This window comes from Phoca vitulina, unplaced genomic scaffold, assembly GCF_004348235.1.
Source record: "Phoca vitulina isolate PV1807 unplaced genomic scaffold, GSC_HSeal_1.0 scaffold120, whole genome shotgun sequence".
Lineage (NCBI taxonomy): Eukaryota > Metazoa > Chordata > Mammalia > Carnivora > Phocidae > Phoca > Phoca vitulina.
Genome location: NW_022589823.1, coordinates 255,270 through 267,079, shown reverse-complemented (window position 1 = coordinate 267,079; position 11,810 = coordinate 255,270). Strand labels below are relative to the sequence as shown.

Here is an 11,810-nt window from a genome sequence, read left to right as displayed (position 1 = left end):
CACGTAGCACTGCACTTCTGACGCCCTCCCCACCACGGCTTTCTCCTACTTTGTGGCACCTTTTGTTTTCTAAGACACTTATTCAACCCATCCACTGGCCATCCACTGCCCCTGTGCCCGGAAGAAGGCCTGGGTTCACCACAGCCCCACCAGCTCCTGGGCCCTGAGCACCCCCCTCGGCCAGGTGGCCTGGGCACACAGGGCACACAGGAAGGGCCTCGGGCCTTTGTTGTTTGCCCTGGGCGAGTGTGGGGGCTATCCATGGTGGGCCCATGTCCCACCCAGAGCTTCAGTGTCCAGAAGAGGCACAGAGGCTTTCAAGGTAAGCACAGGTGAGCAGACAGTTCTGCAGTTTGCAAAAGCAACATGAGAATGACCCTGCAAATCAGACATTTAAAAAGGGTCGGGGAAGAGACGAGATGCTGATCGGTATGATCAGCCGGCAGGCCAGCCTAGGGTGTGTGTGTGTGCGCACACGAGCCAGTGAGGCTGGGGGGCGCAGACAGGAGCCAGAGCCAGTGAGGGGCAGCGCACAGTATTTATTGAACTACAACGTGGTGCAGAGGCGCTTCCTGGCCAGCCCCCCGAAGACGCCTGGCGGCCCACGTGTGCGTCCCCAGCACGTGACAAACCAGTGAAGTCAGGACTCCAGCACCCCCCACCTCGCCTGCACTGTGGCCCAGGACCTGGTCCTCCATTCTCCCTCCCCTGCCCCCAGTGCAGACCTGTGTGGACACGTGGGCCGAGCAAGCACAGGCTCCGGGGGCGGGGGGGCCGAGTCAGCAGGGGTGCTGGGTGGGAGCAAACCCGCTCAAAGCGACCACAGTTCTAGGCGGTCTAGGAGAGACGGCTGTGGGAAGTGCTGTCAAAGTGTCAAAACAACTCTTAAACAGGTACGTGGACACTAACGGACAGTATTTCTAAAATGTCACCGATGGGAGTGCCCCCAAAGCATTTAAAATAATGAACACCGCATGCCAGTGCATGAACACGTGAGCATAAATTAATTCCGAGAGGAGTATCAGGGACAGAGCCTGGAGCTGACGCACAGATATAATACAGATCTGCTTCGCTGGCGCGTGTCTGTCTATGGCCTAGATGACTTGTTAGTAAAGAAAACCTCTATTTGTATTTGCGACGAAGGGCGGGCGGGCGGTCTGTACACTGTGCGAGCCGGGTGGAGCTCAGGGTTCACGGGTCGGAGGCCATCGGGCAGGATTAGAGCGCACCCATCCCAGTGACCTCAGACGTCAGCCTGGAAGACACAAAGGCACAGGGGGACAGGTCACAATGGCCTCATAAAACGGGACCAGAAGCGAACGGCTCGCTCTGTGTGTTCTCACAGCCTTCGAACCCGCCTCCCTCTCGGTTGTTAGATGTGTGGCCATGAGCTGGAGACCAAAGTGGGGTGGAGGGAAGAGGACCCACCGGGGACCAGGTTGGTGGGGTCTGCCTTCCCTGTCACCACGTCAGGGGTGTGACACTAACCACCTGACAAGCATTGGCCACCACGACCCTTTCTTCAGCAGCTGCTCTCGGAGGGGAGCCAGGGTCGCACTGCCCACGGCACGGAGGGGAGGCTGCCTCCCACGTCCACCTGGGCCTCCCCAGAGCCCAGCTGATCTTCTGAGTTAAAGAGCAGGGTCTGGCCCCGGGTGTGGTCACACTATGTTCTCTGACACGTCCTGGGCAGGGAAGCTGAGGCGCATGCTCAGCCCCAGGAGCTCACCCGCCCCTGGTGTACCCTCTGACCCTCACAGTTTCCAGATTCGCTGCTCGGCAAGGGTCTGGGTGGCAGCGGCAGTGTCTTTACAAGCACAGGGCGTGTGAGAGGAGAGTGGTCTAGTAATGCACTCTCTGAAACTCCAAAACCCAGTTAGCCCAAGTGTGTGACCTCAGCCGTGCAGCCATGGCCCCTCTGGAAACCCTCTAGGCTGTAACCACCTCACCCCCCACCAAGAATGTCCAGGGTGAACGGTCAGGTGTGAATGTGCGGAGCGGGTGTAGGGCCCCACCTCTATGTGGAGACTGTCTCCATCACACCCCACCCCCATGCCCAGCCAGGAGAGCGAAGCCACCAGGGAGGACCGGGCACGGTCTGGGCTCTCGCCATGGCGAGCCAGTCCCTCTGAGAGTCTTGTCCGGCCAGCGACACATCAGACAGGGCCTTGTGAACACTCACCTGGCATTGATGAGGTACTGGGCAAGGCTGATGTTGGCTGGGGTCCCTGTGATGGTGATCTGGCGCTCGGATGACCCTTCTGTGGCATTGGCAATTTTGATCTGAGCTCCAGACATCTGTCGAATTTCATTGATTTTGGTCCCTTGGCGTCCAATTATGCAGCCTATTAGCTAGAAAAAAGGATGGAGGACTTCCTTAGAGAAGAGCCCCCCACCCCGAGCTGAGTGCGTGCAGAGCCCTAGGGAGGCCCCAGAGGGAGGACAGCCCAGCCTTGGCGTCCACCCCACTCCACAAACTCTGCCCTCCCAGAAGGACGAGGCACTGCCCACCCAGGAGGCAGGGTGCCAGGCAGCTTTCCTGCTGGGGGTGAGGCTGCGGATGCCCGGCCGTGCCTGCTGCAGCGAGTCCTGACGAGTCCCAGAGGGGAGGGGCACCCGCTGCGTCACCTCCCCTGGTGTCCTTCGGGGGCCTGGGAGATGGGGAGCACGCAGGCGTCAGCACCAGGGCCCTCTTGGCCGTGTCCTCGGGGTGGAGAAATGTGTGTCTGAGGCCAGAGTTTAAAGCTCTCTGCTGCCTAAAACCCGTCTTCTGATGAACTTGGGTGAAGTTCTCAGGACATGTCAGATGCTCCCTATCCTTCCCACTGTGTGGCCTCTGGCCACCCTGGGCCATCTGAAGGAAGAGGCGGTCATCAAGAATCAAGCAGCCAGAAGGACAGGGCCAGGGCTGCTCGGGACACACAAGGAGCCGCGCGCAGGGCTGGGCTGCAGCCTGAGCTCTAGACCAGCTCTCTGAGGCGGCCCACCCTGCTGGGGGGGGCAACTCGGGCCCCAGAGAAGCCTCCACGGAGGAGGCACCTGCACCTCTCCATGTTCACTGGGGGCAGAACCGAGTCCCTCCCTGAGCCGGGGCCGCTGAGGTCAGCTCGGAGAGCAGGCACCGAGCAGGGCAGGGCCGGTGCAGCGGCTTCTGAGTCGGCCTGCCCTGGCCCGGGGGGTAAGCAGCCTGGCCGAGAGTGTCAGCAGGGCTAGAAGCCCGCTTCTGTGGGATGGCAAGAGGAAGGAAGCCCATTTACAATCACACACACCTCTGGACCTATTTAATGACACCAGCTCTTGTCCCCGAGGTGACCTCCAGCTTCTCAGTCCTCTCCTTTCCTCGGTTAGGTCAGCTGCCTCACTAGAGTCTCTCCAGATGTCCAGAGAAGCCTCCACCCCAGGGCTGCTCAGCTTCCTCCACCTCCTGCCCCCAGCTCCCAGGCCCCGCCCCTGCCCCAGGCCCCGCCCCTAACCCGTCCCGCCCAGCTCCCAGGCCCCGCCCCTAACCCGCCCGGCCCCGCCCCGCCCCGAGGTCGGTGAGGGAGCCGCTACTGTCCCTGGCCCGGCGTCCTTGTCCCACAGCAGAGACAGCAGGAGCGCTGCCCTCCGACCGCGCTGGGCAAGGCAGGGGCTGCTGGGCTCGTGGGCTGCATGGGGGCAGCAGCACTGGCCCCTGACGGAGGGGGATGTGGGGCCAGCCGAGTCCCCAGAAGAGGCCCGCGCTCAGGAGGATCCTCGCACTTCGTGGCCGCTAGCAGCCCAGTCTCCCTTCCAGAACCTTCCCCCTTCAGTGCAAGTAGCGTTTGCTGAGGCTCCTGCAGAACGGCTTGTTTTCTCCGATAACCCTGAGGAGACGTCTCTCTGGCACGCAGTCCCCACGCTCTCTCAAACTGCTTCCTGAAGACGTCCTCACGCCCAGCCCTCTCGTCTTCCCTGGGGCCTCACCCCTGCGGGGCCCTGCGCTGCCCCCCAGCCGGCCTGGGGGCTCCTGAAGCCGCCCCTCACTCCTCACTCATGTGGAACACGTCCCTCTTCCAGAGAGAGCAGAGGGCTGCGGGTGCTGGTGGCGCAGACGCCGGCTGGCCCACGGCTCTCCTGCGGGCAGCAGTGTCCTCGGCAGCTGCGAAGGCCCCTCGGACCCGGCGGGCGCGGGCCCTCCCAGCCCTGCTCTGCAGCCGTGGGCCACGCAGGCCCATACAGCTGGGCTGCCGGGGCCTCCTGACCCCACGCGCACGCAGCCGTGCCCAGCTCTCTCCTCTCACCCCGTGGGCTTCCACGGGAGCCTGAAGGGAGGTCACAGAGGCACTTTCGAGTACCGTGGCCCCTCCTAACTGGGTTCAGGGCTGCACCCCAGGGCTCTGTGGGAACACACCTTTCTCTCATCCTGGTGCTGCCTGTGTGAGCCCTTAGATCTCTGGGTGATTCTGGGGTTGGGACCAGGGACAGGGCCCAAGTGTGGGGTGACCACAGGCACAGGGACAGCGAGGGCCCAACGGCGACATCGGCCACGGAACCCAGAACGCCACCAGAGGCAGCTCCACACATGGCTGCCGGCCCTGACCCGGCCTGGGTCCCCGTCACCATGCCAGCAGGTGGCTGTGCTGTGGAAGCTGCACGTGGTTTCGGTTACCACACACTCCCGCCATCTGGAAAGTCCTGCTGTGGCGGCGTGTGGGTGTGGGCAAACTCCCCTCCGCACCACCTAGCTTTGACCAGGGACACGGATGGGCATCATGGGAGATGCGCATCTGAACACGGGCTCTGATGCACGCACGCCTCCCCTGGGGGGCCGGGGTGAGCATGAGAACGCCCCCTAGCAGTGCTGTCACCCAAATCCTCCTCCCAGGAAGGGCCCCCTCGGAGCCTCCTTCTGAGGGACTCCCCGGGAGAGGCGGGCGAGGTGGTGCCCGTGTGCTCCAGGGGGCCCCACGAGGCAGGCACCCTGCTCGCTCTCCGAACGAGCCTCATCCTCTTCCTCTTGTTTTCTGGGCTCATCTCACTTTTGGAAGGAAGGCTTGGACAAGAAGACTCCTGTCATTAGTGAAGTGGTCTCGGTAAAGGCTCAGAGGAGAGGCCCCATGGGTGCAGCGTGGCCCCTGCATTTAGCATGTGGGTGGAGATTCGGGGGGCTGCCTGTAGCCAAGCTGCTCGAGGATCATCACGTGGGAAGACAGTGTCGGGAGCTCCCAAGAGCAGAAACACTCTCCCCTTGAGACGCAGGAGCGCATCACCTGCAGCCGGCCAGCAGGGCCCTGATGAAGGCGGTGTTTCCTTGCGGAGTGTGTGGGGGGGTCCCTTCCTCTGGTCCTGCGCCTCGCTACTCTCCCGCCCTGCGGCTCATCCCTGTCCATACTCGGGATGGGCCATCCCCCTGAAGCCACAACTCTGTGCTTCTCTTAGGACTTCGTGCCTGGCTGGTTCCAGGGGCAAAGCAGTGAAGGTCTGGAAGGCCTCAGTTCTAGGGCAGAAAAGGCCAGCTGACACGTGAGCTGGGAAGGCCATGTCCCCCAAGCAGCCGCCTTCCTGTGCGACTCTGAGCCGCTGCCCCTCAAGGACATGTGGCCCACACCCACCCTGGTGTCTCAGTTTCCGATCGGAGTCAGCGTCCTTAGGATAACCCAGGGGTTCGGAGGACAGGGCAGGTAGGGCTGAGCATGTGGAGGGTGGCTCATAAGGCCACTTTGTCAGCTGAGCCCTGGGCAGGGACGGGCTGTGGGCACCAGGTGTGGGCATCCTGCTACAGCAGACCCTCCAAGCGTTCCTGGCCCACCTGCTCTTCAAGGGTCAACCCTGAAGTCCCCTTAGCTCCTTTCCTGTCTAGTCTCTAGGGAGCGTGACATCACGTGCCTTTTGTGGCCCCTATACCCAGCCGTGGGAAGGGCGGGGAGCGGTCCCAGGCAAGTCAGGGCTGGCTGAGGGCTCAGGCATACTCACATCATTGGGAATGGTGAGCTCATGAGTGCTGGCCGGGGGGCTGGCGTCCAGACCTGGGCACACCAAGGGGACAAGGTTAGGCTGGCAGCAGGCTGCTCACATCGCGCCCGGCACCCGCCCCCATGGAGCCCACGGGTGGGACACACACGCCCTGGGGGCCCAGGCCCTGTGAGCTCTCAGTCCCAAACTGCAACCAATGTCTGGAGTCCCAGCTTCTCTCAAAACAAGGACAAAGAGCCTCTGCACAGTGACGTTCCACGTTTTCATTTTGGGCACATGGTGATTTCACTCCTGTGCCATGCCGTGTGATGTGGGGATGCCCTTCACAGACCTCTGGGGGACCCATGCTGAGCGGCCAAGTGTGTGTCCTGGGCCCCCTGCGCACCCCCAGGCCGCTGCTCCTCCTCCCCCTCTGCCCCAGCAGAGCCACGGGCCCCGCACCGCCAGCCCCGTGGCCCAGCCCCGTGGCCCCACCACACAGGCAGCTCTCCCACCCCGACAGCCCCATGGATTCAATGGTCAACCAGTAAGCCGTGAGGCCCAGTGGAGACCATGCGCTTCTGTGCTGAAAGTGCAGACACAGGCCTAACTGATCACCAGGCCCCCAGTTTTTATCTTTACAATCTCAGCTCGGGGCCTAGCAAATCAGAGACAACTTCTCGAACAGCTTCTCACAGGACGAGATCTACTCTTGCTCCCGAAACAGGGACAACAGAACATGCGGTGGGCTTCGATAGGACCAGCGGGCTCCCTGCCCTCAGCACTTCTCTGTCTCCGGAGGCATCTAGAGCACCACGTCCATCCACAGCGGATGCCCCCAATCCTCCCGGCAGGCCCCACGCGTGCCTGGAGCCTCCACCTGCAGAACCACCATCGCAGCCCGGCTCATACCATCAGAATATTCCGGAGCCTGAGCCCTCTCTTCTCCTCTCTCCTGGTTCCTGCCTCTGCCTTTGCCCCTCAGTCTACTCTCCACAGGCCCAGAGAGGCCTAAGGAAACGCAAGTCAGACGCCTTCAAGACTGTGCCAAGCCCACCCTGCCTCCCCATGTTCCTGCCATCGGCCTCCCCGCCCACCCCCACCCCTCCCCTCTTCCTGCTTCTTCCTCCACCGCACTTGTGTCCCCAACACTAGACACACTGTGGTCATCAGTCTCTGCCACGAGAGACCCCACCAGGGCCCGCCGTGCTGGCGGGTCAGTTGGCAAGTGCTGAACGAACCAGTTCATCCCGAATTGTCATTTCCTTTTGCGCAGCTAAATCTAGAGTTTCTGTGCTTTATCTTCTTTTCAGAGAGGTATTTTCAATACAGTTATCTGGTTGTTCAACCCTCTACATACATTCCGTAAATAGTGACATGCAAAATGTCATCTATGAAATTTTCTCAGTCCTTTGTGAGCCCCGGACAGGAACTCCCGCCCGGCCTGCTTTGGGATGGACATAAAGCCGAGAGTCATATCCGTTCACCTTGGTGGACTCTGATCCAGGGGAGGAAAGTATCAGACTTCTTTTCCAAGAGGGCGCTGACATAAACTGCTGGTCCGGAGACACACCTGTTTACAGCTGGCGTTCCTGTATCTGAGGGCCACGCGCCCTGGTGGTGAGTCTCCCTCACGAGGTGCTGATGCCGCACACACCGGGACAGGAATCAAGCTTCACCACGCTCTGCGAGCATCGGTGACATCGCCCCAGTCTCCACGCATGCGTGTGGGACACGCATGCATGTGCATGCTCTCCCTCTGGGTCTCACGGGGCCTCGGGGTGGGAGGTCATCACCAGGACGCCTTAAAGAGGCCATGCGCACACACGTCCCACATCCTTGAGGCCCACACGTGGTGCTGGGGGAGCCAGGGCAAGGTCTGTGGGCGGCTGGCCGGGTGGGCGCTGTGTGTCCCGGGCAAGCCAGGCCCTCGGGTCGCCAGCTGTCTCTGGAGACCATTGCTGGGTAATTGTATGAAATCACGTATAAACTGCAGAGGACTTATAGGCACATGTGTGTTATCACCTAAATAAATAATTTTATAAGGGTTGATATCCATTTCTGTAATCAAATATGGCCTATACGTTTTTCTCTAACTTTCATTCATTAAACTCTGCATTCACTGCATTAGGGGCTGCACTGCGACAGGACCGATCTGGGGCGCACGGAGCATCAGAGCCCGCGTCTCGGCCCAGGGTGCACAGCTAGGCTCTGGGGCCCAGAACCCACCGATGGGGTGACAGCCAGTGACCGCTGGAAGCGCTGCCCTCCTGCATTCCCCTTCAGCTGGACGCCTGCTCTTCTGCTCTGACCCCGAGTGGGATGGGAGAGCAGGTGGTGCCCCCTCACGGGGAACCGGCTCTGCCCGGCCACCAGCTCTCAGGTGGCGTCACTCCCCAAACCTCTGGGGGAATGGGATCTGCAGACCCGAGCCTGCCCTGCGACAGCCTAGGGGCATGTTAATGCAACCAGATGGGTGCAGACAAATCTGGCCCAGGGCACTCTGCTCCTTGACCCTGTGCTCTATCTCCTATGAAATGCATTTCCACAAAGCACACGTCACGGTAAATTCTTCGGGGCAGGCCCCCCACACTGTGCTGTTACAACACAGGCGTTGGCCCGTCACCTCTGGGGCCTTCAATGACGGGCAGCTGCGCTCTGAGCACCTTCCGAGCCTGTGAGCTGCCACCACCTCCCAGCAGCGCCCGGGGCTGACCCACGGGCTGGCCACACGGGCTCTGTCCCCTGACAGCACTGAGGCGCTCGCAGTCCCCACGGCAGACGCGATCGGGCCTCCTTGCCCCTCCTCCCGCCAGGTCGGTGACCCGGAGCCCGGGCAGGGGCGGATGCACGGCCTTCTGGGCCTGCCCTCTCTCCGTTTAGTGTGCTTTTGTTTTACCTGACGACTGGCCCATCAGATTTTGAGCTTCTTCGGAGGAGTGTAAAGGCAGCTTTTCTCCTGGAGAGCAAAGAAGAAACAGATTTAATGTTTTGCCCTCAAGGAGATAAGCAAGGTCACTTCAACTAGGGAAGCTCAAAATCTGACTGGCGCATGCATAGCAGACCAGCGTGTCCAGTGTGTGGTCACCCGCACGGCGGCCGAGGCGATGCCCTGCCCGTATCAGGGAGGAAGGAACGCCCGGCTGGCCAGACGCAGCGGACCGAAGGCCCACCCCCACCCTCGTGCCAAGTGGGGTGCCGATAGTGACCGTGCCCTGGGCTGGGGGTTGGCTCATCTCAGTTCTCCCTGGGGCAGGGCCGGGTGCCGTCCTGGGCAGGTGTCACTCCTGGGCTGTGCACGGGCCTCCTACAGGAGGGCATCCTGTCTGCTTGTCTGAGCTCTTGCTCCTGGAGAGAACAGGCTTCGGGGCTGGCCAAATGGATGTATTCAGCAGGAGGGGCCCTCCCAGGATGCCTGTGTGCAGCGGAGAGCAGGCGTGGACCCTCGAGGGGGCAAATGTCGCTTCGCAAGAAGGCCATCGTGAGGTGACCAGCCTACCGCAGTAGACACACAGACCTCCCCGCCCGGCCCTCTGCAACGTGCACACTGCTGCGTGTCTACACTGCGTCCTTGGCATCCACAACTAGAACTGTACCTGTGCTGCTTGCCACCCTGAATAATGACAGTTCAGAAAGAGAGTCCCCAGGTGAGAAGAGAGGAGGTCAGAAAGGGCAGCTGGGTACGTACCGGGGAAAGCGGGGTTGGTCTGTCCGAGGGGAGGAAAGGGGGTTTGCTGCATGGCCAGCTGGTGGAGCTTGGTCAACTGCTGGGGTAGGAGGGACACGAGAGCTAAGAAGATTATTGTCATCGAGCACAAGTCACACCAAATTAAAAAGGCAGTAACAGAACGTTGTACAAATAGATATAGAGGGGGCCATGCGGACACATGGCAGACGCAGCAGAACGCAAGGACTTGGCCTGGGAAACCAATGGGCCACTGGGCGGGTGCACCCAGTTCCTTTCCTCTCCTGGGCTCCCTGGCAGCTCACACAGGCTTGGCGGGCAGCGACCCCCAGACTGCATGCAGGCGAGGGAGGCCAGCGGAGGCCACCAGGCCCCTCGGCTCGGTGGGGAGGGTCTGAGAGCCACAGAGCAGGACCTGCTGGGCCCCTAGGGGCTTCAAGATCAGGTCATGCTGTCCTCACAGAACGCACGCACCTTGTGACCGATGCCCCCTTCTGCAAACCTGGCCCAGCCCCAGCCCCAGCTAGGCCTGGACCTCGCCCTGGGCCAGCCCTGCCTCCCCTGCAGGGCCTCCCCAAGCTGGTCTTCTGGGACTCCCAGGATCACAGAATGTAGTGCCGGAAGGTTCTGTAGGGGGCGGGTGAGTGCCTCCAAGAGGCTGCGAGGGCTGTTAAGAGTCTCACGACTACGACCAGGCCGCTCTCTCTCCCCTTTTCCCCCACCTACTGGGCTTTCTTCAGTTGTTTTTACCTGGGCCTCATTTCTTTTTTCTTTATTTTTTTAACTAGGCTCCACGCCCAGCCCAAGCCTGATGCGGAGCTTGAACTCATGACCCTGAGATCATGACCTGAGCTGAGATCAAGAGTCAGACACTCAACCGACTGAGCCACCCAGGGCGTCCCATCTGGGCCTCATTTCTTAAGTAAAAACCCCAAATAGCAGAAGGGAAAGGTAAACGTGGTGAGTCCTGGCCATATTTTGGGAACTGAAGGCTAACTGCTGGACGCTCAGAGGGATGCCCTCAGCCTAGCTCCCCTGCAGGGCCGACACCGCACACTCTGGGAAGTGCACTCAGCTCCTAACCTCCTCCTGACAGCAGGCCCATCCCGAGCGTGTCCCAGCTCTGCTCTGGGGCCGGCCCTGGACTCCTGTCTGGAGGCGAGGACGGGGCCTCCCCGGAGCCCCCGGGGTCAGCGGGCGGTGCACACAGGGAGGAGCTGGTGTCCCCACTGGACACAGGTGTGTCGGGGAGTCGGCGACTGTGTCCGAGACACAAACACCCGACACCCGGGAGCCTTCACAGGTGCACCTCAAAGAGAGGAGCGGCTCGCTGTGGGCCTTCAGCAACCTAGCCCCACACAGAGACAAACAGCAAAGCCCCTTCCGGCTGCCCCGTGTGCCGTGCCTGTGGGCGCAGCTGCGAGCGCAGGGGTGTGCGGTGCGTCGGCGCTCCGTCCAGCTCTTGTAGCTCCCACAGCGCGAGGTGTGTGGACCCCGGCTGCAGCTGGGAGCCAGGCCACGACCACCTGTGGCCTCCTGGTCATGCCTTCGAGGTGGAGCCTCCGCCGTGTGAGCCCCGGGATGTGAGGCGGGCCACCGCTGCAGCAGAAGTGACCACGCCTGGTCTCTCCTGGCCGGCCCCCGTGACACAGCTATCAGAGGGCCTCCCTCTCCCCCTCTCTTCCTGGAGAGGGCAAGTGCTTCTAAATGCAGGCTTCTCCCTGTCTTCTGGGGTGCTCCCTGACCTGTGGCTCTCGGGGGGGGGCCTGCCCAGGGAGCACTGGCCACATTGACTCGATGAGCCCACTCTGGGTGCGTCTGTCATGCCCCGGGGTCCTGAGAAGCACAGGTTAGGGGGTGTGGTGACCTGGAGTCAGGTCCAGCAATGACAGTCCCTGATGAGGTGGTGCGGGTCAAGGGTGCACCTGGGGCTGAGGGCTGACCCTGCACCTGTCACGTCTGCCCCATGACCTAACACCACTGAGCTGTCTGACCTGAGCAGCCACTCGTCGGAGGCCCCCGAGGAAGATGCCAGAAGAGCACACCCAGGAAACACCATCATGGGGACACCCGCTGAAGTGACAGGGACAAGAGGTGACATGTGGCCTGCACCCGCTGTGCCTCAGGCAAGATGACCCTGCAGGGAAGGGGCCTGGAGCTCAGAGAGTCTGCTGCATGGCTTGGGCAGCCTAGCGAAGGCTCCTCTTTCAGG

General features: G+C 61.6%; 1 protein-coding gene across 4 annotated transcripts in view; it reads right to left on the bottom strand.

The window, feature by feature from the left end:
• Positions 1–530: 530 nt before the first annotated feature.
• Positions 531–11,810, bottom strand: part of PCBP3 (poly(rC) binding protein 3) — a 264,553-nt gene continuing 253,273 nt past the window's right edge. For all 4 annotated transcript variants that reach the window (XM_032398764.1, XM_032398767.1, XM_032398766.1 and 1 more), the window contains 5 exons: positions 9,602–9,680; positions 8,813–8,872; positions 5,935–5,987; positions 2,183–2,352; positions 531–1,255 (listed from right to left, as the gene is read on the bottom strand). In XM_032398764.1, the coding sequence (XP_032254655.1) occupies positions 1,219–1,255; positions 2,183–2,352; positions 5,935–5,987; positions 8,813–8,872; positions 9,602–9,680 (399 nt within the window). In that variant the 3' untranslated portion in view covers positions 531–1,218. The remainder of the gene's footprint in view (positions 1,256–2,182; positions 2,353–5,934; positions 5,988–8,812; positions 8,873–9,601; positions 9,681–11,810) is intronic.